Genomic DNA, 26,734 nt, shown 5'->3' with positions numbered 1-26,734 from the left:
AAACACAAAGAAAATCACACCAACGTACATTATAATCAAATTGCTCAAAAGCAATGATAAAAATTTTAAAAATTCAAGTAGAGAAAAAAGAAACATTAAGTACAGAAGAACAAAGATAAAAGTAAAAATACATTTTTTTTTTTTTCTGTCTGAAACAATGCAAGCAGAAGACGCTGGAGTAATATCTTTAAAATATTCAAGAAAGCTGTCCATTTAGAATTTTCTTTCTGGTAAAAATACCTTTGAAATATGAAAGTGAAATAAAGATGTTAGAAATACAAAAGCTAAAAGAATTCATCACCAGCAGAACCACACTACAAGAAATACTACAGGAAATTCTTTAAGCAGAAGGAAATTGACACAAGACAGAGTCATGGATACACACAAAGAAATGAAGAACACCAGAAACAACTACATAGGTAAATCTACAAAACCTTTTTCTTTTACTCTGAATAAGTTTTAAAAGGTAACTGGAGCTACAACTTCCTGCACAATAGAGTGAGGAAATCAATAAATCCACTCCCCAAAAGCCACAAAAAAGCTGGGCAAAATTATTTTTAAAAAATAACTATTTCATTACTCTGAATTTTGGGTAAGAATATTAAAGTCTGTGACGTTCTTGCCTGGGGATGCCCCCAGCTCTGTTCACCAAAGGAGCTCATTTGGTTTGCAGTACTGTCAGTTAAAGTGGTGATCTCAGTGGCGAGCAAATGAGAAGGGGCAGCAGAATGTTAGCCTCATGTTGCTGGCCTTTTGTGGCAAGCAACAAACAGGCAGACTATGCAGAGATTTAACAAGGAGTTCTAGGAGATAAGGTGGCCATAGAAGGCTTAAAAAATTCTCCAGATATCCAGGATTGATCTTAGTTTGCACATAAATGCAACAGTCTCTGTGGGCCCAAGCCAACCACATATTCTTGACCAATGGAGTCAGAGCCTCTATCTGCACAGAGGAGACAGGAGAGAGCTCAGCATGAGAGAAGAGCATGAAATTTGAAACCCAACTAACACACTGATCCATTAGTAGAAGTGGAAGCCTTACTGGCTTGAGGTGTTTGAGCACAACCTCTGACCAATCTTTGGCTGTACAGTAAGCTACGTAAACATAAGGGATAGCTCTAGGATGCCAGGATTACAATAAAAACAAGACAAAAAGCAGGTGTTTTAATTATACATTACCTCTTGTCTTCACAATAATTCTGCAAGGTCACTTATATAACAAGTATATGATCAGGGCCAGAATCATCAATTATTTCATTACAAAGCTCCATAAGCTTTCCAAAGTATACATACCTGTTCTTCACATTCAGGCATCATAAATCTTTACCTGCCTACAGCATCAGGGGGAATGGCTAGCAACAAGGTAATAAGATCCTTGTCTTCCTTCTTCCATATAAACCCAAGTAAAGAAAAAAAATAATAAAATTTCCAACTTACTGCAAGAAGATTCATGATAGTATGTCCCGTCTCTCCAAATAATGGCTTCCGAAATCTGACACTGAACAGTGGACATGGATAAACTATAGAAATGAGAAATGATCAGACCAAGTGTGGCAGCTTAAATTTTTGGTAAAAGGGACATAATGGCTATTCAGTTTTCAAAATGCAGTTGTAATGGCTCATTAAAGCATATGACATTTACAGCTCAAAAAATATTCAGTATGGTAGCATTAATAATGAACCTCCTACAAACTATACCAGAGTAAGTCTTTTGATGACCAGAGTAAGTCTTCTAATATAGCTGTTTAAAAAACGTGCCACAAGGTCTTCAGAAGTGCTCTTCTTCAAACAGATTAATATGATTCAGGAAACAAATATCTCCCAATTCTTCTGTGTTCAAGAAGTTATTCCTCCCAACTAGGGTTCTCTGTAGCTCCAAGGAGGGCCAGGAAACAAGTACCAGGTGATCAATCCTATTGGCTGGCTCACTCCCTGAACTTTTTGGTTTGAATTGCTTGTGCAAGGCAGAAAGACGTACATGTACATGATAATTCCTTCCCTTCCCCTACACTTCATTGGGTGGATTTATGTGCCTCCTTCAAAGCTAAGTCCAGAGGCCACTTGGTCCAAGAAGTGTTTCTTACCCAGCTCCTTCATTCTTGGTCAAGTTAGAGCCCACCTTGGAGCCCCCAAAGAACTCTGCTAACTTTGATCATCTGTTTTAACACAATATATTAGAATCATGATTTCTGTGATGAAATCATGAATGAAAGATTGAAGCTGACTTGCTGATAACACTTAGTGTCGTGCTTTACAATTTACAAAATACTTTTTCATTTATTATCTCATTGATCCTTTTAATAATTCTATGAGCTATAAAGATAAGCATTATTAGCTCCAGTTTACAGAAGAAACTCAGAATTTGGTTTAGAGAAGTTGAGTAGCTTGCCCAAAGTTATGTAGCCAGTGAACAGCAGAGCTGAGAATTTTATTAAAGTGGTCTGATTTCTAGACCAGGGCACTTTTAATTAGGTAAAGAAATTGTGTACCCAAAACTAAGCCCTATACCTACCCCATTTGGGAATATGGTTTTTTTGGTTAAGTTAATGAGGCCACAGTGGTGTATGGTATATCCTAAATCAAATTTCTTCTGAGCTATAAGAAGAGCAGATTAGACACAGAAGCAAGCACCAAAAGGGGAAGATAAATGTTGTGTGAAGATCACCAAGGAACTTTAAAAAGGCAAGCATACAGATGCTGAAAGAGACAAGGATCATCTCCCAGTGTGGACAGAGAGAGAGCTATCCCTTAGAGCTGATACCCTGAATTTGGTCTTCTAGCCTCCTAGCTGTAAGAAAATACATTTCTGTTCTTTAAAGCTAACTACTTGTGGTATTTCTGTTACAGCAGCAGTAGGAAACTAAGAATGATAAAAAGCTTATAATAAAGTTTGCATTTAGCCATTAATGTCTTTAAAAAAAAAAAAAAAAATCACACCTAGTAGCATTGCTACAAGCATGGGCAAGGACTCTCTTCTTTGGTAGCCTACCAACCAAATGAGGGAGGCCTCCCTACTACTAGCTTCCAGGATCTGTTACATTAAAACATAACTTGTCCTAACTACTCTCGAACCAAATAACAAAGAATACACTCACCACATACAGATACTACACAAAAATAACATTATTTGTTAAGTTCATTTTTGTGAAGATAATCATGGGTTTATCAATGAACTATAAAAATAGTAAGTCTGCAGGGTAACAAATCATCACCAATTCTCTCATTTGATATTCAAGTTCTTCCCATTAAAGCCAAAATAAGAGACACTGGTCAAATTTTTAACTATTTTTAAAGACCTACTTCTGCTGGCTTTTATCACCAAACGAGGGGCTCTGAATATTTTTGGCCTCATTATTGGTCATATGGCTTAGAAAAAGTATTTTACTACTTACGTCGATATTCAGCTCCAAGTCTCAACATTAGTCGAATGGGAAACACTTTAGCCCAAGGAGTTTCCCATTTCTGGATGAGAATTCCAAACAAGTAAGGTGGAGTTGGGAGTACTAGGTCTTGCAGTGACTGGTAGGTTGATGTCACATATAAGAACCCACCATGTTCTTTACTGCCAAGAAAACTTTGACTGAAGAAGGAATGTCCCAGGTTGCTCACAATATTCCCTAAAACAAAGGAGTTCATTATTTTACTTTGAACCAGTAAATCAATCATATTTTAAAATAATCATTATTATGCAGCACTGGGCCAGATACCAAAAATAAACAAAAGCAAAAAAAAAAAAAAACAACCAGTTGCCATCAAGTTGATTCCAACTCATGGAAACCCATGTGTGTCAGAGAACTGCATTCCACGGGGTTGTTTTTTATAATTTTATTTTGTTGTTGTTTCTCTGAGACTACACATAGCAGAACATACACCAATTCAACAATTTCAACGTATACAACTCAGTGACACTGATTGCATTCTTTGAGTTGCAGAGCCATTCTCACCCTTCTTTTCTAAGTTGTTCCTCTCCCACTAACAGAAACTTACTGCCCCCTAAGTTTTCTATCTAATCTTTCATGTTGCTGTCATCCATTTCATCGGATATAGACAGATCTTAATAGAGCACACTGCTTAAGGCAGACATTCTTTACTAGTTAAGCTAAACATTGTTTGGTTTTAAGAAGATTTCAGGGTTTATTTTGGGTTTAAGGCTTAAAGATTATCTCAGGGCAATATCTGCAGTTCATCCAGCCTCCATGGCTCCAGAAAAATCAAGATCCCAGAGATTTTGAAATTCTGTTCCTTATTTTCTCCTTTTCGATCAGGACTCTTCTATAGAATCTTGGATCAAAATGTTCAGTAATGGTAGCTGGGCACCATCCAGCTCTTCTTATCTCATGGCAAAGGAGGCAGCTGTTCATGGAGGGAATTAGCCACATGTTCCTTTTCCTTCTATTCCTGACTCCTCCTTCCTCTGTTGCTCTAGGTGAGTACAGACCCATTGTTGTACCTTGGATTGCTGCTTGCAAGATTTTAATGGACCTTGAGAGCTTGTCTGGAGGTTCTAGCAGAGGGGCACAAATACTCGTATACCCTTGACTGGCAGATGGTCCTCCTGTATCAGGGAAGGTTGTCCTCTTCAACTGAGCGCAGCTTCAGGAGGGATGCATGCGGAGCACTGAGGGAGGAAGGGGACACGCACCTAACCAGCCACATAAGCCAAATCAACCCTTGTGATCAGTGGGGTGACAGATGTTGCAGCCATATCACCCTTACATCCCACTTGCAAGCTTTTTTTTTTTTTTTATTAGGATTTGGGTGAAGATTTACAGAGCAAATTCACCTTTCATACAGCAGTTCACATATACTTTGTCTCATGTCATTGACCAAAATTTACAATGCAGCAGCTCCCCTCCCACTTCCCCCCCATAGCTACCTCCTCCCAGTGTCCATCCCTTCATACTCTTCTCCACCCTGAGCTATCTCCCTGTGCATAAGCAGCCCTTCCCTCTCCCATGATTGTTCTCTCCAGGGCGTGTATCTACTTGAGGTAAATGTTTAACTCACATGCCTATACTTTGTTTGGCTGGAAACCACAGTTGTGGGTTCAATTCCAGACCTGAGGGGCAGCTAGGGGCCATAGTCTCAGTGGTTACACCAGGCTCCATTGGACCAGCAAACCTGGTCCCCACCTTCTTCTTTTTTTTTTTTTTGCCTCCAAATTATTTTGAGTTTTGTACCACATTGTTCTCCCTCTTTATGCAGGATCTCCTACATCCCTTCCAAGTGGATGGCAGTGGTAGCTGGGCACCATCTAGTTCTTCTGGTCTCATAGTTGTACAGGTCCACTTGCAAGCTTTTAAGACCCCAGGCACTATACAACAAACTAGGAGGTAAAATAGAAATACTAAATCCATAGTTTTCAATGGCTGATTTTCCAGAAGTAGATCCCTAATCTTATCTTTCAAGGCACCTATACGTGAACTTAAACCCTCAATTTTCTGGTTAGCAGCCAAATACATTAATCATTTATACCACCCAGGGATGGGCAAAATACTATCAAACACTGATTCCCAGTTGTTTACCATAAAGAACCCATGTTTAGAATGGTTTTTTAAGTAAATGGCATTTATGAAATGAAAATCTGTTTTCCAATTTTATCAGGGCTTCTGATAAGTATGCAATAATTTATATTATTACACTGTAGAGGTCTGTCCACCTAAAAGTAAAAATTATTGATTCTTTCCTTAGTTAAATCATACAGCTTTACTTCAAGAATTATGTTAGAGATCTCAGGGTAACAATTATTGCCTCAAAGGTCATGAAAAAATGTTAAGATTCAGCACCTGCTCTAGAGAGCTTGCAATCTCATTAGATGAACCAAGTCAATTCATGAACCTAATTAAGAAAGAAGGCATATTTACTAGACATATACATGCTTCCTTTGATACCTGTGAAAGAAACACCACCAAGTAAATCTCTAAAATAGAAGTTGATGGTTATTAACTTCAACAACTAATGTTTGTTCACAGAACAGTTATGGGTCACAGAGTCCTTGAGGTGAAGAGGATAGATATGTTGATAGCAGGGTTCACGAATGAAGGAAACACCTACCCAACAAAACTCAGAGCAGTTCTGTGGCTGAGAACCAGGTTCACCTGGACATCATCACCTGCAATTCATTTACAGGTAGTACTACTGCCCCGGGATAAACCAAATCTGAATATCCAATTAAGCTGCTGGATCAGATGTATAAAAACAAAAATGTGCGTATCAAGGAAGGAGATGGCATTCTGGAAAAAACTGCAGAATTTAGGATCACAGGGATAAGGGTTTAAATACTAGTTTGATCCTTTCTATTGTGTAATTTAAGGAGCTCTGGTGGTACAGTGGTTAAAGCATTCAGTTGCATACATAAGCTGCTCCACAGGAGAAAGACGAGGCAGTCTGTTTCCTAAAGATTCATGCCTTGGAAGCCCTATGGGGCAGTTCTACTCAGTCCTATAGGGTCACGGTAAGTTGGAATCACCTCAATGGCAGTGGGTTTTATGGCTTTTATTGTGTGATTTGGGCAAGTTATTTAATACTGTTGAGCCTCAATATGCATGTTGAGGGGGATATTATACTAAATTTCAGACCTGTCGTGAAGAATAAATAATAAAAAATATAAGTAAATGCCCACTAGCAACTGGCACAAAGTGTGTTTTCACAGAAATTTTCCCTGGGTGTGTGTGAGGTGGGGAGAGAGTAGGACATAAAAGAGACAGAGGATTTTCCCCTCAAGATGGAGTTTCCACGATAGCATTCCTCTAAAGCTCTAATGACAGAATAATGTGTATGTACAAGATAGTCCTTTGTACACAGCTCAGAGGTGAAAAACATGTTGGCTTGGTACTCAAGGAATTCATTCATTATTTCTTTGAGATTTCTACATTAGAGCCTAGACTCTACTACTGGCTATTTCTCCACAGATACTGATGTTCTTTCTGCCTCTACCACCTACCACCTACCACCTTCCTTCCCCACATCCCAATTACACTCAGATTCTTCACTATGTTCTCTCTATCACATACCTTTTATTCTTTAAACAATTTTTTATTTAAAAGAATAAAAAAAGTAGATCTTCGTTCCTCCTAATGAGTGATTTAGTTTAGACTGTCACTTACTTCCTCATCTAGAAACAAGTACAGAAAAAAAACCAAAAACCAAGCTCACTGCCATCGAGTCGATTCTGACTCATAGCGACTCCCTATGGGTTTCCAAGGCAGTAAATCTTTACAGAAGTAGTTTTGTTGTTGTTGTTATGTACCGTCGAGTCGGCCCCGACTCATAGTGACCCCTCCTTGGGTTTCCGAGGCAGTATCACTACGGAAGTAGGATTGCCCAACCTTCCTTCCGAGGAAGGAAGTAGTTTAGATGTAGGCAAAAAATAAAACACTAAGTATAAGAGTTTGACAAAGAAAAGCCTAAAATTGAAGACATAAGAATCTGGGGCTCTTACTAAAGTCTGTTATATACTAACTTATACAGATAGTTTTCTATGAAAACATTAAATACAGTTATATATTCTGTAGCAGCAAACAATGATCTCAAAATCCTCTTAGATTAAATCAAATAAACCTTCCATTTAAATCACCTCAAATGAAAAAGCTTGTAAGCCAAGCTAATCCACTGAACTAATTCTATATTTTCCACGATCACTGAAGAATCCACATAACTAAAACAGACTCCAAATCTTGCTTCTGAGCTTAAATGAGCTGGCAAGGATGGCATTTTTCACACGATACCAATCAGGTGATCAATAGTCCAGTGCTACTGGTTAACAAGGCAGATACTAGTATGCTGAATTTTGCGAGTCTATTTTACAGATGAAGTTGAAGCTTAGGAGTACAGGGGAAATGACTTAGAAAAGACACGGTGGATGGTGGAAAATAAGATCTAGAAAGCAGATCTTTTCTATTGGTCTTCTTCACATATGCTATCTACTATGTCAAAAAAAGTTATATGCAGTAATTTGCAATTTTCCACCTCAGTTTAAAGGGCTTACAAAGAGCTATCTTTAAATTCAACTGAAATGTCAATGTGACAAGAGCTTCCTTTTGTTTCAAAGCATATTTATCAATCTTCACACCAACTCAAATAGAACAATTTCCAAGTACCAATCAATGGTTCACTTATTTCAAGAAATACTTATATTTCCAAATATTAATATATAATCCTCGAGTCATCAAAAGAACTGATAGTTCCTTGGAGTTCTTGTAATGCAGTAAATTGCAGTTAAGCATAAGGGTTTTATAAAATGCCAATCCCACCATTTACAACATCTGTGAGATTTAGCATGTAACTTCAAAAAGCTCAAGAGACAGCACATTGCTTTTTATGTTACAAAACATGGGATTGAAAAATAACAAAGCTGAGTTCAAACCTGGTATCAGTTATGAGTGATTTACCAGCCATGAGTGATCTTGGCAAGTTATTTTTGCCTCAGTATTTCTCATGTTCTTATGTGTAAATGAAAACGACAGTATGCATCTCAGAGTCGTAGTTAAGCAGAAAAAATAATACACATAAAGCAGTAAATGCACTGCTTAGCATGTAGTAAAAGCTCATGAATAATCCATATAACTTTAGTCATCAAATGAAAAGTTACTTTGCAAAGCAGCAACACCGTGACTCTTTTACTCACAGAAAAATACAAAATGAATTTACTGAAAAAGGTTCACAATAAGATGAAAAACAATACCCTCAACCATGAGATAACATTCTTTAATTAGAAAAACAATACAAGAAAACTGCTGATGATAGTGAAAATACTGATGAGATTCCCCTTTTCCCAGGAAACATACTGGTTGGCAAACTTTTTTTCTTATTTTACAGATGAAAAAAGGGACTTGCCTCAGAAATACTAAAGAGTGTAAGCAATGTAATTTTTCCAGCCTTGAGAAATAATTTAAAAACCATTATAATCTGAAACGATTACTGGAACATTGATTGATCAAGCATCTACCAAAAAGAGCAATACATTTGTTAGGTGCTGTTGGGGTGGTTCTCACTCATGTGACGCCACGTGTGCAGAGTAGAACTGCCCTACAGGGCTTTCAAGGCTGTTACCTTTCAGAAGCAGATCACCAGTCCTGTCTTCCAAGGGGTCTCTGAGTGGGTCTGAACTGCTAAACTTTTGGTTACTAGCCAGCACTTAACTATTTGCCCCACACAGATACTAATCCAAGAAAATGTTTTCTAATATGCACAAAACTTGACTGTCATTCATTTCACAAACATTTAAAGGACTTCTACCATATTTTTATGAATTTTCTAAACGAATCATTTATGTCTATGAGTTATTCTTTGAATGACTACTTTTTAAAAATCCCTTGAGCTTTTTATTCCTCTAATTCATTTATAGTTTTTCTTCTAAATACTTGTGGGGGTGGGGGATGAGTAAGAGATCATAGTTTAAACAATATTCTAAATAGTTTTTTCTAAGTCATGATCTTTAGATACTAATATTCTACATTCTGAAAATAAGAAAATATTTCACATTATCAGTAACAATATAAAGTTATCAACAAAAATAAAATAAAAGAATATGAATGTAACATACATGCATGTAACATATATAATAACATACAAACAGTCATTTCATAGCTTGTAAGTTTACAAGGGCCTTTTGATAAATCTACTTAAGAAAGAATTTTAAAGTCAACCAAGCATTCATTTGGATTAACCCAACAGTTCACAATTTAAAAACACAAGATAAGGAAAAATTTAGAATGAAAGTAGGAGATAAAAAGAAGAGATAATAAAAAGAAATAGAACTTTCAAAGATATAAAACTATAAGAACTTCCCAAGTGACCCATTTGAGTGACAAAGCATTTCTTTCTCTCTCTGGGGACCAGAGACACTAAGTTTCAGAAACATTTTTAAGTTCATCTGAATAGTATGTTCCCATATCTCCAATTAACAACAGGAACAAGAAGTCAGGAATAATAAGCACTTTTATCACCAAAGTATTCTCTCAGGACTCCTTTCTTCCTGGTGTTTTATCACCAAATGATAGAAAATGCCAGTGACATCACATAAGCTCATTCATTCCTTCAATCAACACTTTTTATTAAGTCTTTCCAATACACTGGACTGTTCTAGGTGCTGATACATAGAATTGAGCCAGACAGATAAATCTCGCCCTACATTACAATGGGAGGAGATAAACAAATGATTTCAGCGTATAAAGTCAGAGATAAATGATTTAAAGAAAATATGAAACAAGGTAATGTGATAGACTGATGGGGGGGGGGTGTTGAAAAAAATCTTTCTGAGAAGGAAACCTATAAGAACAGACCTAAATGAAGAGAAGAAGCCAGTCAAGTAAAGATCTGAAAGAATAGCATTTCAGGTCAAGGGAACAATAAGTGCAAAGGCCATAAATTGGAAATGAGTTTGACAATGTACAAAGGTCACAAAGATGATGTAGCTAAAGCAAGATATAAAGTAGTAAGAGATAAGGTCAAAGAGATCTTTACTGGCTAATTATTGTAGGATCTTGAAGGTCAAAGCAAGATGTTTGGATTTTAATTGCAGTGGGAAGTCACTGGATGGTTTAAGACAGAGTGAGTGGCTGGTGGGTTTGAACCGCCAGCCTTCTAGTTAGCAGTCAAGTGCCTTAGGCAAATCAAACTCACAATAAGGTATCACTTCCTTGGAAGGAAGATCGGGCAATCTACTTCTGTAGTGATACTGCCTCAGAAGTCCAAGGATCCGACTCTACAGCAGTGAGTTTAGTTTGGTTTGTCACCCCTAGTAGAATGGTTATTAGAAAAGTGGGAAATAACAAGTGTTGGTGAGGATGTGGAGAAACTGGAACCCTCACCCAAGGCTGGGGGGAATATAAAATCGTGCAGTTGCTGTGGAAAATAGTATGGCAGTTCCTTAAAAAATTAAACAAAGGACTATAATATAACCCAGCAATTCCACTCCTAGTTATATACTCAAAAGAACTGAAAGCAGGGACTCAGATACTTGTACTTAAATGTTTATCGCAGCATTATTCACAATACCCAAAGGTGGAAACAACCCAAGTGTCCATTAATGAATGGATAAATAAAAGGTAGTACAGTGGGAAATTATAATTCAGCCATAAAGAGAAATGAAATTCTGATACATGCTATAACATGAACTATGAAAACATGCTAAGTAAAATAAGTCAAATACAAAAAGACAAACATTGCATGATCCCACGTATATGTAATACCTAGAATACACCAATACATATGGACTAAAGTTTATCAGTGGTTACCAAGGGCAGGTGAGAGGAGGAAATGAGGAGATATTATATTGTTTAAGGGGTTCTGAGTTTCTGTTAATGCTGACGGAAAAATCTGAAAACGAATAGTGGTGATGGTTGCACAATACACAATGTTATTAAATGTCACTGAATTATACACATAACAATAACTGAAATGGCAAATATCTTGTTACATGTATTTCACCACAATAAACATTTTTTAAAAATAAAGAATTTCCATATTAAAGGAATAAATATGTTCTTCAGATCAAAAATATAAGTTGAGTAGTAAGTAGGAAAAAAAATTCACATATATTAGAGTATATATATCAATGACATAGAATAGACCCATATATATGATTAAATTCATATTCAAAAATAGTTGCAAGGTAATTCAATTAAAAAAAAACAAACAAACAGAGAGAACTTGGAGGCTATTTTGTTCCCCAACAAAAATGAACTCAAAATGGATCACAGACCAATATTTAAAAGCTACAACTATAAAATTCTAGAAAAACATAGAAAAGAAAATCTTTGTGACCTTCAATGAATCAGAGATTTCTTAGATAGGAAACTAGAACTATAAACCAAAAACCAAACCAAACTCACCGCCACTGAGTCTATTCCGACTCATAGCAACCCCCACTGGATTTCCAAGGCTATAAATCTTTATGGTAGTGTTGTTGTTGTTGTTGTTATGTGCCATCAAGTCAGCCCCGACTCATAGTGACCCCTCCTTGGGTTGCCGAGGCAGTATCTCTAGGGAAGTAGACTGCCCAGTCTTCCTTCTGAGAAGTAGCTGCTGGGATTGAACTGCCAGCCTTCTCGTTAGCAGTCAAATGCCTTAGGCACTATGCCACCAGAGCTCCCAAAGAAGGGATATAGATGGCAAATAAGCATATGAAAAGATGTCAAAAATCATGTCATTACCCTTCAACCACTGCCAACAAGTCATTTCCAGTTTCTTAAAGACCTTAAATAGGGAAAGGGCAGAACTGCTCCATAGGGTTTCCAAGGCAATACATCTTTACAGAAGCAGACTGCCTCATCCTGCTCCCACAGAGCAGCTGGTAGGTTGGAACCACTGACTTCTGGTTAGTGGCCAAATGTCTTACCCATTGCACCACTAGAGCTTAGTCATTAAACAACAACAACAACAAAAAAGTGTAAATAAAGTTATAATGACCAAAACCCAAAACCATTACCATTAACTTGATTTCAAGTCATTGTGACCCTACATACCTATTAGCAATGTAAAAAGTAAATAAATTTAAATTGGCAGTATCAGGTGCTGGTAAGGATCTAGAACAACTGGAACTTTTAATACACTGCTGATGAATAAACAAATGATAGATAAACAAATTGTGGTATAACTATCTACACAATGAAATACTACTCAGCAATAAAAGGATCAAACTACTGAAACATGCAACCATATGGATGAATCTAAAAAGCATTACACTAAGTGAAATAAACCAAACATAAAAGTATGATTCCATTTATAAGACATTCTAGAAAAGGCAAAACTATAGGGACATGGGGGCTCAGGACCATACAGTCTCAGAGGACACCAAGGTCAATTAGTAACACTGTCATAACACAGTCCACAAAGACAATGTGCTACATCCTATTCAGTTAAGTTGTTGTTGTTGTTGTTGTTATGTGCCGTCGAGTTGGCCCCGACTCAAGTAGTGACTACCAAAGACCGAACGAAAGTCACTGCCATTGAGTCGATTCAACTTATAGCGACCCCGCCTTGGGTTTCTGAGGTGGTATCTCTACGGAAGTTGATTACTCAATCTTCCTTCCGAGGAGTAGCTGGTGCATTTGAACCACCAGCCTGTGCCACCGGAGCTGGGGTCTTAAAAACGTGTGAGCGGCCAACTAAGATGCAATTATTAGTTCTCCTCATCAAGAGCAAAGAATAATGGAGAAAATTAAAGATGCAAGGTAACAATTAATCCAAAGGACTAATGGACCATGTGAACTCCAGCCTCTACAGCCATGAGACCAAAAGCATTAGATGATACCCAGTTACTACTGTTGGCCACTTTGAAAGGGATCACAATAGGAAGTTCTGGATAGAGTAGGAGAAAAATGTGGAACAAAACTCAAAACCATAAAAAAAGACCAGACTTACTGTTCTGATAGTTTGGTGGAACCACTGAGACTATGGCCCTTGTTGTTGTCAGGTGCCATCGAGTCAGCTCTGACTCATAGCAACCCTCTGCACAGCAGAATGAAACACCGCCCAGTCCTGTGCCAGCCTCACAATCCTCACTATACTTGAGCCCATCATTCTAGCCACTGTATCAATCCATCTTGTTGAGGGCCTTTTTCTTTTTCGTTCTCTCCACTTTACCAAGCATGATATCCTTCTCTCCAGGGAATGGTCCCATCTGACAATATGACCAAAGTAGGTAAGATGAAGTCTAGCCATTCTCGCTTCTGAGGAGCATTCTGGCTGCACTTCTTCCAGGAAAGATTTGTTAATTCTTCTGGCAGTCCATGGTACCTTCAGTATTTACCACAACACAAAACCATCAACTCTTCTTTGATCCTCCTTATTCATTGTCCAGTTTTCACATGCATATGAAGTGACTGAAAATACCATGGTTTGGGTTAGGTGCACCTTAGTCTTCAAGGAAACATCTTTCCTCTTCAGCACTTGAAAGAGGTCTTTCGCAGCAGATTTGTCAAGTACAATATGCCATCTGATTTTCTGACTGCTGCTTCTATGGATGTTGATTATGGAACCAAGTAATATGAAATCGTTGACAGCTTCAATCTTTTCTCCATTTATCAACATGCTGCTTATTGGTCCAGTTGTGAGGATTTTCGTTTTCTTTATATTGAGATGTAATCTATACCACAAACTGTAGTCCTTAATTTTCATCAGTAAGTGCTTCAAGTCATCTTCACTTTCAGCAAGCAAAGTTGTATTGTCTGCATATTGCAGGTTGTTAATGAGTCTCCTCCAATCCTGATGCCACATTCTTTTTCATATAGTCCACCTTCTCAGATTATTTGCTTACCACATAGATTAAATAAGTACAGTGAGAGGACACAACCCTGATGCACTCCCTTCCTGATTTTAAACCAAGCAGTATGACCTTGCTCTGTTCGAATGACAGCCTCTTGGTCAATGTACAGGTTCCTCATGAGCACAAGTAAGTGTTCTGGAATTCCCTTCTTCTCCATGTTATCCAAAATTTGATATGATCTACACAATTGTATAGTCAATAACACACAAGTAAACACCTTTCTGGTCTTCTCTGCTTTCAGTCAAGATCCATCTGACATCAGCAATGATATCCCTAATTCCATGTCCTCTTCTAAATCCAGCGTGCACTTCTGGAAGTCCTTTGTCAATATACTGCTCCAACCATTTTTGAATTATCTTCAGCAAGATTTTACTTGTGTGTGGTATTAATGATACTGTTCAACAGTTTCCACATTCTGTGGGATCACTTTTCACAAATCTATCAATCTGATAGGAGACTATGGCCCTTAGATACTCTTTAAGCCTGGAACTGAACTCACCTCCATGGCTCAATTTTCAGCTGAACAACATACAGACCTATAAGGTGAACAGTAACACCAGGGAAGTATGCACTCCTTAGAACAATCAACCATAGGAGATCAAAAGCACAGCATTTGCCCAGGGATAAAGCTAAGAAAGCAGAAAGGGAAAGGAAAGAAGGACAAATGGAAAATAGTAAACACGGGGAGAAAGTGGGAAGAGTGCTATTTCATTGTGGGGATTGAAATGAATGTCACAAAAGAAAATGTGCATGAATTATGGAATGGAAAACCAATTTTCACTGTAAACTTTCCCCCAATTCATAGTAAAAAGCTACTTTAAAAAATAAATAAAACTATAGGGACAGAAATCAGATTAATGGTTCCCAGGGATTGTGGGTCAGTGGAGAGGGTTGAACACAAAGAGGCATGGGACAAGATTTGGAAATGATGGAAATATTCTATGTTTTGATTTCGGTACTTAGACGACTATATATGTTTATCTACACTCATTGAACTACATACCTAAAAAGGGTAAATTTCATGGTATATAAATTACACCTCAGTAAACCTGATGAAAAATAAAATTTACAGACAGAATCTAGTACTGGATTTCCAGAAAATCAAAGATAAAGAGAAAATCCTAAAAGACACAAGAGAAAAAAGACAAATGACTCCCTGTGAAGGAAAAACAATTAAACTGCTACATACACTAGAAGACAGAGTAGTATCATCAAAGGAAAGAAGAATGGAAGGACAGACAGAACTCAATTAACTCAGACTTTTATAACCAATTATCTTTCAAGAGTGAGGGTACAACAAAAATTTTAGACATACAAAGACTAAGGAAACTTACTAGCCATAAATCTTTATTAAGAGTACTAATAACATGATGTATTTCAGTAAGAAAATCAAACCTAAAAGGAAACACAGGATACTAAAACAATAAAGAGTTCAGATATAGAGGAAAATAGGCTGGCAAATTTAATAAATATTTGAATATAAACAAAAACATTCGTATTTTTCTTTCTTTTACGAGGGATAAATTACAGACAACTGTAAGACTGGTGAGGGTACTAAATGAGTATGCTAAGGTCTGTGTCATGTTTGGGGAAATAGTGTGTAGTAGGTAGAATTCCCTGGAGAAGGACATCATGCTTGGTAATGTAGAGGGTCAGGGAAAAAGAGGAAGACCCTCAATTCAATGGACTGACACAGTGGCTGTAACAATCTACTCACACATGGCAATAATTGTAAGGATGGTGCAGGACAGGGCAGTGTATTGTTCTGTTGTGCATGGGGTCACTATGAGTCAGAACAGACTCGACAACATCTAGTAACAACAATTATAAGATGGAATTCTAGGAGCTCTGATGGTGCAGTGGTTAAGCGTTCAGCTGCTAGCTTAAAGGTTGGTGGTTCAAACCTACCAGCTGCCTCATGGGAGAAAGATGTGGCAATCTGCTTCTGTAGAGATTCCAGCCTTGGAAACCCTACAGGGCAGTTCTACTCTGTTCCATGGGGTTGCTGTAAGTTGGAATCAACTCTATGGCAATGGGTTTTGGGTTTGGAGATGGAATTCTAAAGGTGACCTGGTGACGCAGTGGTTAAGGGCTCAGCTGCTATTCAAAAAGTCAGTGGTTCAAATCCACCAGCTGTTCTAAGAGAAAAAGATGTGGTGGCTTCTGTAAAGATTTACAGCCTTGGAAACCCCTATGGGGTAGTTCTACTCTGTCCTATAGGGCCTTTAGGAGTCAGAATCAACGTGATGGCCATGGAGTTTAGGTGGAGTTCTAAGATGGCCTCCAAGATTCCCACTGCCTGGTGTTACATGGTTTGTCTAATTTCCTTCCATTGAATGGGCAGCACCTATGAGTATTATGGGATATCACTCCTATGATTAGGTAACTAATCAGCTGACTTTGAGTTAATCAAAAGAGATTACCTAAGTGGGCCTAGTTATACAAACCCTTTAAATCTAGGTCTAGTGGCCAGACACCTCAGTAGTTAAAGATTCAAAGCAGAGAAAGACATATTCCTGGTGGCCTGGAAAAAAGCAAACATCTATCTAGGTATCAAAGAAAGATTCCCTAACAGAATGCAGAAATTATTGAACCATATTACTAATATTACACACAAGTAAAATATTGCTGAAGATAATTAAAAAACAGTTGCAGCAGCGTATTACCAGGAAATTACCAAAAATTCAACCCAGATTCAAATGAGGGTATAGAATGAGAAATATCACTGTTGATGTCAGGTGGATCTTGGCTGAAAGCAAAGAATACCAGAAATATGTTTACCTGTGTTTTATTGACTATGCAAAGGCATTTGACTTTCAATGTGTGGATCATAATACATTATGGATAACATTGCAAAGAACTGGAATTCTAGAACAATTGTGCTCCTGAGGAACCTGTATGTAAACCAAGAGGCAGTCATTTGAAAAGAACAAGGGTATACTGCATGGTTTAAAATCAGGAAAAGTGCACATCAGCGTTATATCCTTTCACCATACTTATTCAATCTGTATATTGAACAAATAGTCTTGTGAACTGTTATTGTTGTTGTTGTTGTGTGCCGTCGAGTCAGGCTCGACTCACAGCGACCCCTCCTTGGGTTGCCGAGGCAGTATTACTATGGAAATATATTGCCCAACCTTCCTCCCAAGGAATGGCTGGTGGGTTTGAATCACCAGCCTTCTGGTTATCAGTCAAGTGCCTTAGGCACTATGCTACCAGAGCTCCTTCTTGTGAACTGGACTATATGAAGTAGAATGCAGCCACAGGTTGGAGGGAGACTCATTAACAACCTGTGATATGTAGATGACACAACCTTGCTTAAAGTGAAGAGGACTTAAGCATTTACTAATGAAGATCAAAGACTATGGCCTTCAGTATGGATTGCACATCAACATAAAGAAAGAAAAAATCCTCACAACTAGGCCAATAAGCAACATCACAATAAACAGAGAAAAGGTTGAAGTTGTCAAGGATTTCATTTCACTTGGATCCGCAATCAACACCCATGGAAGGAGAATCAAGAAATCAGATGTCATATTGCACTGGGCAAATATGCTGCAAAAGACCTCTTTAAAGTGACGAAGAGCAAAGATATCATTTTGAAGACTAACGTGTGCCTAACCCAAGCTGTGGTATTTTCAACTGCCTCATATTCATGTGAAAACTAGACAATGAATAAGGAAGACTGAGGAAGGTGACTGAAGACTGAATTATGGTGGTGGCAAAGAATACTGAAAATACCATGGACTGCCAGAAGAATAAACAAATCTGTCTTGGAAGAGGTACAGCCGAATGCTCCTTAGAAGCAAGAATGGTCAGACTTCATCTCATGAACTTTGATCATGTTGTCAAAAGAGACCATTCCCTGGAGAAGGATTTCAGGCTTAGTAAAGTAGAGGGTTAGTGGAAAAGGGGAAGACCCTCAATGAGAAGGATTGACACAGTGGCTACAACAATGGGCTCAAGCATAGCAGTGACTGTGAGGATGGTGCAGGACTGGGCATCGTTTCATTCTGTAGTACATAGGGCTGCTATGAGTTGGAACCAACTCAATGGCACCTTACAACAATAGCGGGAAACTACATTCTTCTAATACCTTAAATGAATTTAGAAGAAGAACCTGAGCTCCAAATGAGAACTACTAAAGCACAGTTGATACTTTGACTACAGCCTTGACCCACAGAAACTATGAGATAATAAATTTGTGTTGTTATAAGCCACCAAGTTTGTGGTAATTTGGTATGCAGTGACAACAAACTAATGCTGCTAGCTGCCATCAGGTTAGGCCCTGACTCATAATAACCCAGTATATAATGGAACAAAATGCTGCCAGCTCCTGTACCATGCCTGTGATTGGACCATTGTGATCCACAGAGTTTTCAATGGCTGAGTTTTGGAAGCAGATACCCAGGCCTTTCTTCCTAGTCTGTCTTAGTCTGGAAGCTCTACCGAAACCTGTTCAGCATCATAGCAACATTCAAGCTGCCACTAACAAATGGGTGAGTGATGGCTGCCGTGATGTACACTGGCTGGGAATCAAATCTGGATCTCCCACATGGAGGTCACAAATTCTACCAATGAACTATGAATGCATCCATTAGTTTTCCAGGAATGCCAAAACAAAATACCACAAAATGGGTAGCTGTAAAGAACAGAAATTTATTGTCTCACAATAAACTTACACTTAACATATGCACACAGAGAATTAATACATAAAAATAACTGTTAGAAAAAGGTTGGAGTCAAGTATTAATGCTTGAAAAATCAAAGGAATCACAATACGAATAGAAAAATGGATGAAAGATATAACTAGGGATTTCACAGAAGACAAAAATGCAATGCCAATAAATACAGGAATATATGCTCAGTTTAATAATCAGTAAAATATGATTTTACATGCACAAGACTTGCAAAAATGAATATTCTGGTAGTATCAAATATTGGCAACTCCTATACACTGGGGATGATGGTGGATCGGTATGAACTTATGAACCATTCTGGGAAACAATTTGACATTATCAAATGAAGCTGAAGATGTCCATACCCTAAAAGCCAGTAATTCTACTTCTAAGTATACAAGCATAAGAATTTTAAACAGCAGTATATGAATACCAATAAACTAGCAAAAGCAGTCAACTGTCTTTCAGGAAGAGAATAATGCATGCAGTGAATATAAAACAGTAGGCTGAAAATGAATGAACTAAAGCAACCAAAGCTAAGGATGAACATGATAAACATACGGTACAGTGAAAAAAGCAGACTGCCTAAGATACATACAGTGTGAAACCATCTGTATAAAGTTTAAATACATGCAAAACAGTATGATATACTGTTAGAGATGCAAACATTTGTGATAAAATTATAAAGAAAAGTACAACACAAGATTGAAGATAATCATAGGCAGGGATTAGAGATGCAAAGTTTGGCAGGAGGATGTAATTAGAAAAGTGAACAGAGAACTTCAATGGATTGGTAATTTTTTGTTTCCCAAGTTAGGTATTTTGTTTAGAGGCAGTTATTTTGTAATTATGTTGTGGGGTGTATAATTAACTTTACCTAAATAATTTGGCCTTTGTCCTTTTTTCCTAGAGATAACCTCTAAACCTTGGAATTTCCCAAGACTGGAATCTTTGCTATGCTAAAATGGTGACTCTTGGGTGACCCACCAAATGATATTAGCCTGACCTCAGGGAAGTGAGGCTGGAAGGCTGCGTTCAACCACGTGGGCAATGATTCAACCAACAATGCCTATAAAACCTCAATAAAAACTCTGGACAATGAAGCTTGGTTGAGCTTGCTGATTGGTAAAAACAACACTGATTCACCCCCTGGGACATGGAAGCTCTAGTTGGGAACCCTCTCCAACCATGTCCTTTCCATGTGTCTTTTCATTTGTATCCTTTTTGCTATAATAAAACTGTAATCAGTATATATAGTGCTTTCCTGAATTCTGTGAGTTTTTCTAATGAATCTGAAAGGGTAGTGTGAACCTCTGAATTTGTAGCCACCATGTCAGACATGAGGGGAGATTCTTGAGCTTACAGCTGGCATCCTGAACAGTTATTGAGAACCACCAAATTTATAGCCAGCAGGCCAGAAGTAAGGGTGTTGTGAGGGTGTTGCAAGCTTGTAGCTGGCAGCCATTGTTTAAAGTTGTGGGAAGACTTGGCAGTATGGAGAACTATGTTTTTTTAATTATGAGATGTCATCTTGCTCTGGTGTTGAGGATAGTGGGGGGAGGGCAACACAGTATTTGTAGTTGATATCAGAGAGGGCAGAGTATGTTACCTGAGGAGATAACACACTCCCATCTATCAGTTTGTTGTACTGTGTTGGCTTGCTAGGATGTCACTGGTATTTCAGATACCCACAGGGTCACCCATAGTGGATAGATTTATGCAGAGCTTCCAGACTAGTACAAAAGGAAGAAAAGCCTGGCTACCTACTTCCAAATATTAGGCAATGAAAACCTAATGGAATACAACAGAGTACTGTCCTATACAGTGCTGAAGATGAGTACCCTACTTGGGAAGGTCCTCAAAATACACAGTGGCTTCAACAATGGACCCAAGCACACCAACAGTCACGAAGATGGTACAGGACCAGGCAGTGTTTCATTCTAGTTATACATGGGGTTGCCATAATAAAACTATCATATTCAGAGTTAGAGCTGACTTGATAGCAGCTAACAACAACAGTCTGAGAAACACACACACATATGCTTTACAGGTTTTATAACATATAAATATTATATATGTTATTTTGTATATATGAAATAATTTTTTAAGATAAAGTATTAAAAGAGTTCAGAAGAAGACATTATTTCTGTCTAGGAGGATCATCAGAGAAGAATTCATTGAGAAAGTGGCCTTTAAGTAAGACTTAAGAGAACTGAGAGGATTTAGATAGTTGGGATGTTGAGATGGAGGGAGAACATGATGATCATGGGTCATGAAATGGAAAATCATAAGGTTATATAAAGAACCAGAAATGGTTAGTTGGCAACAGTGACAGTACAGAAGACTACCACAGGGAAATGAGACTGAAAATATAGGATCAGATCATGTGAGTACCGAACGTTGGTAGCATTTATAAAGACAATGCAAAGCTAACAAAGGTTTTTGATTAAGAGAGGGAAACTAGAGATTAACTCCAGAAAAAATAATCTGGTAGACACAGGTCCCATTTCATCCAAATCTAGGTTCACAATGTTTGTTTGCAAAAGATAGGTACAAACCATGGAGAAGGAAGAGGAGATAGGGAAAAACAACACACAATCAAGAATCTTGTATAGCACTGAGATAAACAGAAGGCATCCTAAAACTCTTTAGAATGTCATTTCTCACAAATCACAATTTTCTCTCCTCACTGTGGAAAGCAGAAGCAACTTTGTTATGACTGATATGTGTGTATATGCAACATAGTATGATACACTGCTTAGAGATATAATACACACACGCACGCATACACACTAAATAAGAAGTACACACCTACAAACATTATTAACAAATGAATACATTTTAGATTTTAAGCGTTCACAGGAAATTGTAAAGAAATTTCATTCTTTCTCCACAATTTAGCGCTCCTAAAGTTTTTTGAGTAATTTATGGCAGAGCCCTGGTGGTACAGTAGTTAAGTGCTTGGCTGCTAACCTAGCAGTTTGAAATCACTACCTGCTCCACAGGAGAAAGAAGTGGCAGCCTGCTTCTATAATTAATAATAATAATAAAAACCCAAATTCAGTGCCAACAAGTCAGATCTGACTCATAGTGATCCCTCCTTGGGTTTCCGAGGCAGTATCACTACAGAAGTAGATTGCCCCATCTTCCTTCCAAGAAGTTGCTGGTGGGATTGAACCGCCAGCCTCTGGTTAGCAGTCAAATGCCTTAGGCACTGTATCACCAGAGCTCTCCTATAAAGATTACAGATTATAACCTCGGAAACCTTCCAGGGCAGTTCTATTTTAACCTATAGGGTCACTAAGAACTTGAGGGCAATGGGTTTTGTTTTTGTTTTAAACAGCTAAGGAAGTGATAATGTATTCAAGGCATTCAGCAGACACTGATGACACAATTTGTTAATCCTATACAATGTGCTACACAAAAAGAGAAAAATATGAATTGAGACGATTTTAGAACACCTAAAATACTTTTCCACTTACAAAAAAAATCAGTGAGTTATATCAAGCTACTATCTTGACTATTATTTAAAAATAATAGTTCTTAATAAAGTGCACAGCACAGCACAGACTATTATTTAAAAATAATAGTTCTTAATAAAGTGCACAGCATATAAATATTATGCACATATGTAGTACAATTTTAAAAGAACTGCTATATTATGAATACATACACAGACACAACTGACATAATGTAAAGAACACTGTCTAGGAGCTTCAGTACTAACTCGCAGCAACTAGGTCTGTGACTCATGCAAGCCATTTGAAACCATTAGGTCTCATTTTCCTCATCTAAAATATGAAGTGTTAGTACTAGATGACCTAAGATTCTGTCGAATCTCATTATTTTATGAGCTGTGAAATAATTTTTATTCACAGGGAGATTCCTAATTATTTATGCTTTTGAAATATTATTTATTGAATTATACATATAGTATGTATGTACATGCCTCCATCCTACATTACAGAAAATACTTAAGATGCCTTAGTTATAATATAGTCTAACTTCAGAATACTGCCATTATCTTACAATTTAATATTGCAGAATTTTTGCATTTTATATAATAGCTCAAAATGTACTCTACTTTTTAAAATAAAGACACTTTTAAAAATGCATAAACTTTTATGTGAAATATATATTTTAATGACTCATGTTGTCAGTGATTCACATGCCTTCCTTGTTGGTACTTCCCAGGGTTCGTTCCATCCAGAGCTCTAGAATTTTGACATTAGCTGATCCCACTCATCATAGTCTGAACTATCAAATAAATGTTGTGCTTTCCAAATCTGTATTTTCATCCAGGTCTACCTCCTGAGATTCATATCTATATATTCATTTGCCATTTCCACATCTCCTTCTGATGTCCAATTATTTCAAATTCAACATAAGCAAAGAACTCATTACCCACTGCTCCACCAAATCTTCTGCTTTTCTATATCCCATCCCAATGCATAAGAGCAACACCCACTCATTCAGGTGTCCGCACCAGAAATTTCAAGCCAACTTTGATCTGTCCTCCGTCTTCACCTCTCACATCCAATTAGTTACCAAGTTCTATTGAGATGCATTGCTATCTTACAGATTTCTTGAACACTCTCTATTCTCACTGCCATTAACTTACTTTAAGCCCTGACAATTTCATAATTTCATACTGGTCTTCTACAATAATAACGTTTAAAAACATGTATTTTATTGAAGTATAATTTAAATACAATAAAATTCACAGATTTTTAGTGTATTGCTCAATGAATTTGATAAATGATCAGATCCATGTAACCACTATCCCAGTTAAAATACAGAGCTTCTACATCATCCCAGAAAATTCCCCTAGGCTCCACTATAGTTAATTTCAGCTCCTGCACGATCATCTCACCCAGGCAACCAACCATGTCATTGCTTCCACTATAGATTCATTTTGCCAGCCCCAGAGACTCATATAAACACAATCAAGCAATATGCACTTTTCTTTGCTTGGCTTTTTTTGCTCAGTGTAATGTCTGTGAGATTCAGCTACATTGTTGTGTACATTAGCAGTTTGTTCACTTTTCTTGTAAAAGAGTATTCTAGTGTCTGAATACATTAACTTTTCTTATCCACAGTAGCTTCTTAATGGTCTCACTGCTTTCAGATTCAGACTTTGATCCATTCTTTATACCACTTCTAGAATATTTTTCTAAAATGCAAATCTGATTATGTCATTGACTTTCTGGAACTCTTTCAAAGATTCCCCATTGCCTACAGAAGAAAGGACGAACTCCTATTCATGAACTACCCATACTCTAGTCCCTGATACTGTCCCAAATGCCACATGAACATGCAATTACACAATGCTATTTCTGAGTTTTTACATGTGAATACATTCAAACTGAAGAGTAAAGGTCATTTCTGGAACTAAGTTCAGGTTCAGTTATATGGCCTGGAGGTTTTGGATGACACAGTAAATACTAAAGTGTACTTCACTGGTATCAGTTTCCAGTGCAACAACTTGCCCTTATGTAAAATTATGCCTATATTATCACAGAGTCTAATTAAGACATATAGGCATAATCTTTTTTTTTTTTTTTTAATTAGGATTTGGGTGAAGATTTACAGAGTAAATTCACCTTTCATACAGCAGTTCACATATACTTTGTCTCATGTCATTGACCAAAATTTACAATGCAGCAGCTCCCCTCCCACTTCCTCCCCATAGTTACCTCCTCCCAGTGTCCATCCCTTCATACTCTTCTGCACCCTGAGCTATCTCCCTGTGCATAAGCAGCCCTTCCTTCTCCCATGATTGTTCTCTCCAGGGCGTGTGTCTACTTGAGGTAAATGTTTAACTCACATAGGCATAATCTTTTTTATGCATTAGCTATAATCACATTAAAAATACAATTAGTTTGCTTTGTACTTATTATTTCAAAAACATTTTGTACATTCTTATATTCTTTTCATAAATGCTACCTTTAATGGCTAAAACACATTCTAGAAAAGATACTTATATCTGATAAGTATAACATAATTAAATGTTTCACCTATAGCTAAACATGTAGATTGCTTCAAAATTTTTGTGTTAAATTTAGATAATGTTACAACAAAGACTTTCTTGTACAAAAGTATATGTTATATTTTGCATAATTTCTTTGGGCAGAATCCTACAAGGGGAATTATTGTATTAGGAAGGTATGAATAATTTATGTGTTTATTATTTTTATAAAATATTATCGAATAATACATGAAAAAAAAATATATATACAAACATTTTTCCCCCCCACAGTCCATACTCAGTTGTATGGTTTATTGGAGGAAGTAACAGGTTGCAACTTGGGATCAAGATCAACTTGGAAATAAAAGGATACAACTCAAGAGACAGGACATAGTTCTTCAATCAGGACAGGTTCCAAAGAAGATAGCTCTCAGCTTCTTCTCAGCACTATCTGCAGCTAGGCAGGCCTTCTCTTGACAGTGCTTGCAGACAGACTTTCTCTCTTGACTGTGCCCACCACCAGGCCTTTCCTCTTGGCTGCCCTCTGTCAGGCAGGTGCTATAGCTCTTTCGTTCCACCAACAAGTGCCTGGAGGGATCCCACTGTGCTAGCAAGCCTCCTTCCCAAAGCAGCAAGCCTCCTGCCCAAAGGTGCTCAACTCTCTCTCGCTCTGTAGGTCAGCAAGTCCACTGCAACCATCTCCACTGGTCTTCTAGTTCCCACAGCTCATACTGCTGCCATCATTTCTTCTTGCTGGGATCTGCTGTGGTTGCTGCCATTTCCTGCCATTTCATACCTGTGTCTAAGAGGTACTAAGCACAGGGACTCCAGGTCCAAAGGACACTCTGCTTGCTTACTGCTGATGTATAGAAACTTGACTAATTTTTGTGTGTTGACCTTGTACCCTGCCACCTTGCTAAATTCATTTATTAGTTCTAATTGCTTTCTTGTGGAATCTTTTGAGATTTCTATGTACAGAATTATATCATCTGAAAAGAGGTATAATCATACTTTTCTTCTTCTCAATTTAGACACCTTTTATTTACTTTTTCTTTTTTTTCCCCCATTATTGTTATTTGGGTGAAAGTTTACAGAGCAAATTCATTTTCCATACAACAGTTCATACACATTTTGCTTCATGACATTGACTGCAATCCCCATAACGTAACAGCTCTCTTACCATTTCCTCCTTCTGGTTACCCTTTCCCTGTGTCCTTCTGTCCTATGCATTCCTGCCCTCTGAGTTATCTCTATGTGCAAATACAGCTATTCTGGTCTCCCGTGGTCAATTGTTCTAAGAAGTGTACCTACCCGGTGTAAATGTTCACTTCATATGCCTGTCTATTTTTTCACTGGAAGTCATGGGAGTGAGTTCAATTCCAGGCCTGAAGGGTGACAAGCGGCCACAGTCCTGAGGGTTTTCACCAGTCTTTAGGAGACCAGTAAGTCTGGTCTTTTTTATAATTTTGACTTTTGCTCATTTTTCTTTCATTTTATCCACAATCTCATATTTTGATCCCTTTCTAAGTGGTTGACAGTGGTAGCTGGGCATCATCTAGTTTGTCAAGTGTCATGGTCATGTAGGCTGAGGTTTGCATGGCCCACTAGTCCTTTGGACTAGTTGTTTCCACATGTCTTTGGTTATCTTCATTTGTCTTTGCTCCCGATGAGGAGGGATTAATTGTTGCATCTTAGATGGCCGCTTGCAAGCTTTTAAGACCCCAGTAGAAGGAAGGTTGGGCAATCCTACTTCCGTAGTGATACTGCCTCGGAAACCCAAGGAGGGGTCGCTATGAGTCGGGGCCGACTTGACGGCAAA

At 37.7% G+C, this 26,734-nt stretch overlaps 1 protein-coding gene across 1 annotated transcript in view; it reads right to left on the bottom strand.

The window, feature by feature from the left end:
- The window catches only part of ZFYVE9 (zinc finger FYVE-type containing 9), a 189,133-nt gene that overhangs the window by 47,211 nt on the left and 115,188 nt on the right, over positions 1-26,734 (bottom strand). Inside the window, exons 9-10 of the mRNA XM_007945897.2 lie at positions 3,392-3,616; positions 1,437-1,519 (exon numbers count right to left, since the gene is read on the bottom strand). Of these exons, the coding sequence (XP_007944088.1) occupies positions 1,437-1,519; positions 3,392-3,616 (308 nt within the window). The remainder of the gene's footprint in view (positions 1-1,436; positions 1,520-3,391; positions 3,617-26,734) is intronic.

This window comes from Orycteropus afer, unplaced genomic scaffold (genome assembly GCF_000298275.1).
Source record: "Orycteropus afer afer isolate SDZICR_OR568_19922 unplaced genomic scaffold, OryAfe1.0 scaffold00145, whole genome shotgun sequence".
NCBI classification, from domain to species: domain Eukaryota; kingdom Metazoa; phylum Chordata; class Mammalia; order Tubulidentata; family Orycteropodidae; genus Orycteropus; species Orycteropus afer.
Note: the sequence above shows the minus strand (reverse complement) of the source record. Positions and strands in the feature narration are given on the sequence as shown.